Below are 2,201 nucleotides of genomic sequence, written 5' to 3'. Positions count from 1 at the left end.
TTTATTATTTTGGCACCTCCACAATGCCAATTACTAATATTGTTTCAAAGGTTTATACCAAGAAGTTTGCTTTATTTGGTCAGGTTTTCCTTAGGATTTGCTGCCCTTATTCATATATTCGTGGTCAAATTTTGGTCTTAATATGTAGGTGAAAGCCTTCAGACTAACGAGCAAACGTTTGTTGATAGTTTATGTAAATTTACTAGAGTCGATTTTTGGAATGATACGTAGAACAAACGGCAAACTATCTTGACTACGTGTAACGTATATTCCAATACGGAATAATCTTAAGTCTTATTGGTGACTTTATCAACCGTAATTATGACATTATATTCAATCTAATAGCTGAATGCTAGTCGCAATGTTTGTCAACCGTCAAAAATTCTAGAACTAGCCGTGCGACAATTGTACGGCTCGATTTTTGTTATGTTCTATCATCCAGCTTTGTTTTTTCCTCAGATACCATATTCTATGGGCGATCCAGGACATACAGTAAACTCTAATCACAGTCCAGCATATCCCAATCCCGTCACTTCTCAGGGCGAAAACCATCGTTTCCCTTCTAATGCAACTCATCCTGTTTGCCGTAGTATTTCGCATCAGAATAGTCCAGCTGTGATTTGCAGTCCACATAATCCAAACAATACCACCACATCTGTTTCTAGTGCATCACATCAAACTTGTGTCTCTCTATCTCATTATGATTTGTCGTCACGTCAAGTTGACAAGATCATCGAAATTTTAGCTGAACAGGCTCACTGTCAAAGTACAACTGAGGAATACAATTTCAACAAAAATGTATCACTTAGCTCTAGCAGATTACCAGAAAATTTAAAAGGATCCACATCACCTGGACATTCAACCCGAACATTCATTTCACAGACCCTTCAAACCAACCATTCTTGTAAGTGAATTTATTCAATTTATTCTTCAAACTTCATATTAAGTATTGACCAGCCCCTTAGTGTAAGCGTTTCTAATAAATCAAATACTTTTTTCAGTGGTGATTATTTGTGGAATTAGTTTCCACATTAAGTACTTTGATTCGTTTAAATTGTTTCATCCCCGTTTCGTTTATTACATTTACTGGCAATAATTTTATCATTCTTGCAGACTGAGTTAAGTAATTTTAAGTTTATTAATTTCACTTCATTCAAAAACAAGTGGACAGTTTATTATTAATATCAATCTATACGTTTTAAAGTGGTTGTCATCGTACAGCGCTTACAAACTAATTGGTTTAGCGACCAATATTCTGTGGTTGTAAAACGTGACTTTCGAAAGTAGATTTTCAGTGTTTTATTAAATCTTTTCCAAGTATTGTTATACATAGTAAGGCCTTTAAGTGAGTAATGCTAAAACCACGCGTAAGGCAGACAGACTGAAAATGTTCTTAATCCCCCATCGATTTGACAAATGAGACCCGTGTTACGTTTGTTTCACCGCTATCCAGGTATATAAGTTATACTGGCCTACGTAGAACCATATAAGAAGCGGTTGAACTAAGATAAGATTAACACTTGTTGCTTTCCATTCGATTTAGTTTTGTACACTTCGAATTAATATGCACTATTCACGGCAAATGTATCAGATTTCACCACAGCGGTTAAAATAATTACATACGAATGTTACAATAAAGCTAGTTGATTTATACGTTTACGAAGTACATTTTATCCAGATCATTAAATAACCAAAAATAAACCATCGTGAGTCAGTTATTCAGTATTGGTATAATTTGACTGACTAGTTTGTTTCGTACTATACATTCTAGTGAACAGAGATTCCGTAAATCCTAACACTCGATCACAACACACCCAGTTAAATGACCTTGTACAGGTTCTGAAAGCAGCTCTGCATCACCATACTTCCAACCATATATCTGGAGATTCTGCAACATCCGTACAGTCAAGTAATCGTCTCAATACTTGTCCACATTTAGATTCAGATCTTCCTGTCAATAAAAAAGGTTAGTTTAAATGAATACTTGTTTTTATAAACAGTCATGCTAGATTGAGTATTAATTGTTACAGTAAGTACTTTGAATGTTTTTAGCCAACCTCTGTGATTTTGGTATTACTTTTCTGTCTACTAACGTTCACCACATCCTCATAAATCAGGTATGAAAATAATTTGTCACTTGGTTAGATTCTATCTGTTTATGTCACATTATGTGTAATCTGCAATTGTGTAAATAGAGTCTC

The 2,201-nt window shown here is 34.7% G+C and overlaps 1 protein-coding gene across 1 annotated transcript; it reads left to right on the top strand.

The window, feature by feature from the left end:
- Positions 1–426: 426 nt before the first annotated feature.
- On the top strand, positions 427–1,971 carry Smp_187960 (hypothetical protein; the record flags this gene model as incomplete). The annotated part of the gene is made up of 2 exons (XM_018792079.1): positions 427–904; positions 1,772–1,971. The coding sequence occupies 2 exons, from the start codon at positions 427–429 to the stop codon at positions 1,969–1,971; spliced, it is 678 nt and encodes a 225-aa protein (XP_018644576.1).
- Between the last annotated feature and the right edge of the window lie 230 nt (positions 1,972–2,201).

Source organism: Schistosoma mansoni (genome assembly GCF_000237925.1).
Source record: "Schistosoma mansoni, WGS project CABG00000000 data, supercontig 1352, strain Puerto Rico, whole genome shotgun sequence".
NCBI classification, from domain to species: Eukaryota; Metazoa; Platyhelminthes; class Trematoda; order Strigeidida; family Schistosomatidae; genus Schistosoma; species Schistosoma mansoni.
Note: the sequence above shows the minus strand (reverse complement) of the source record. Positions and strands in the feature narration are given on the sequence as shown.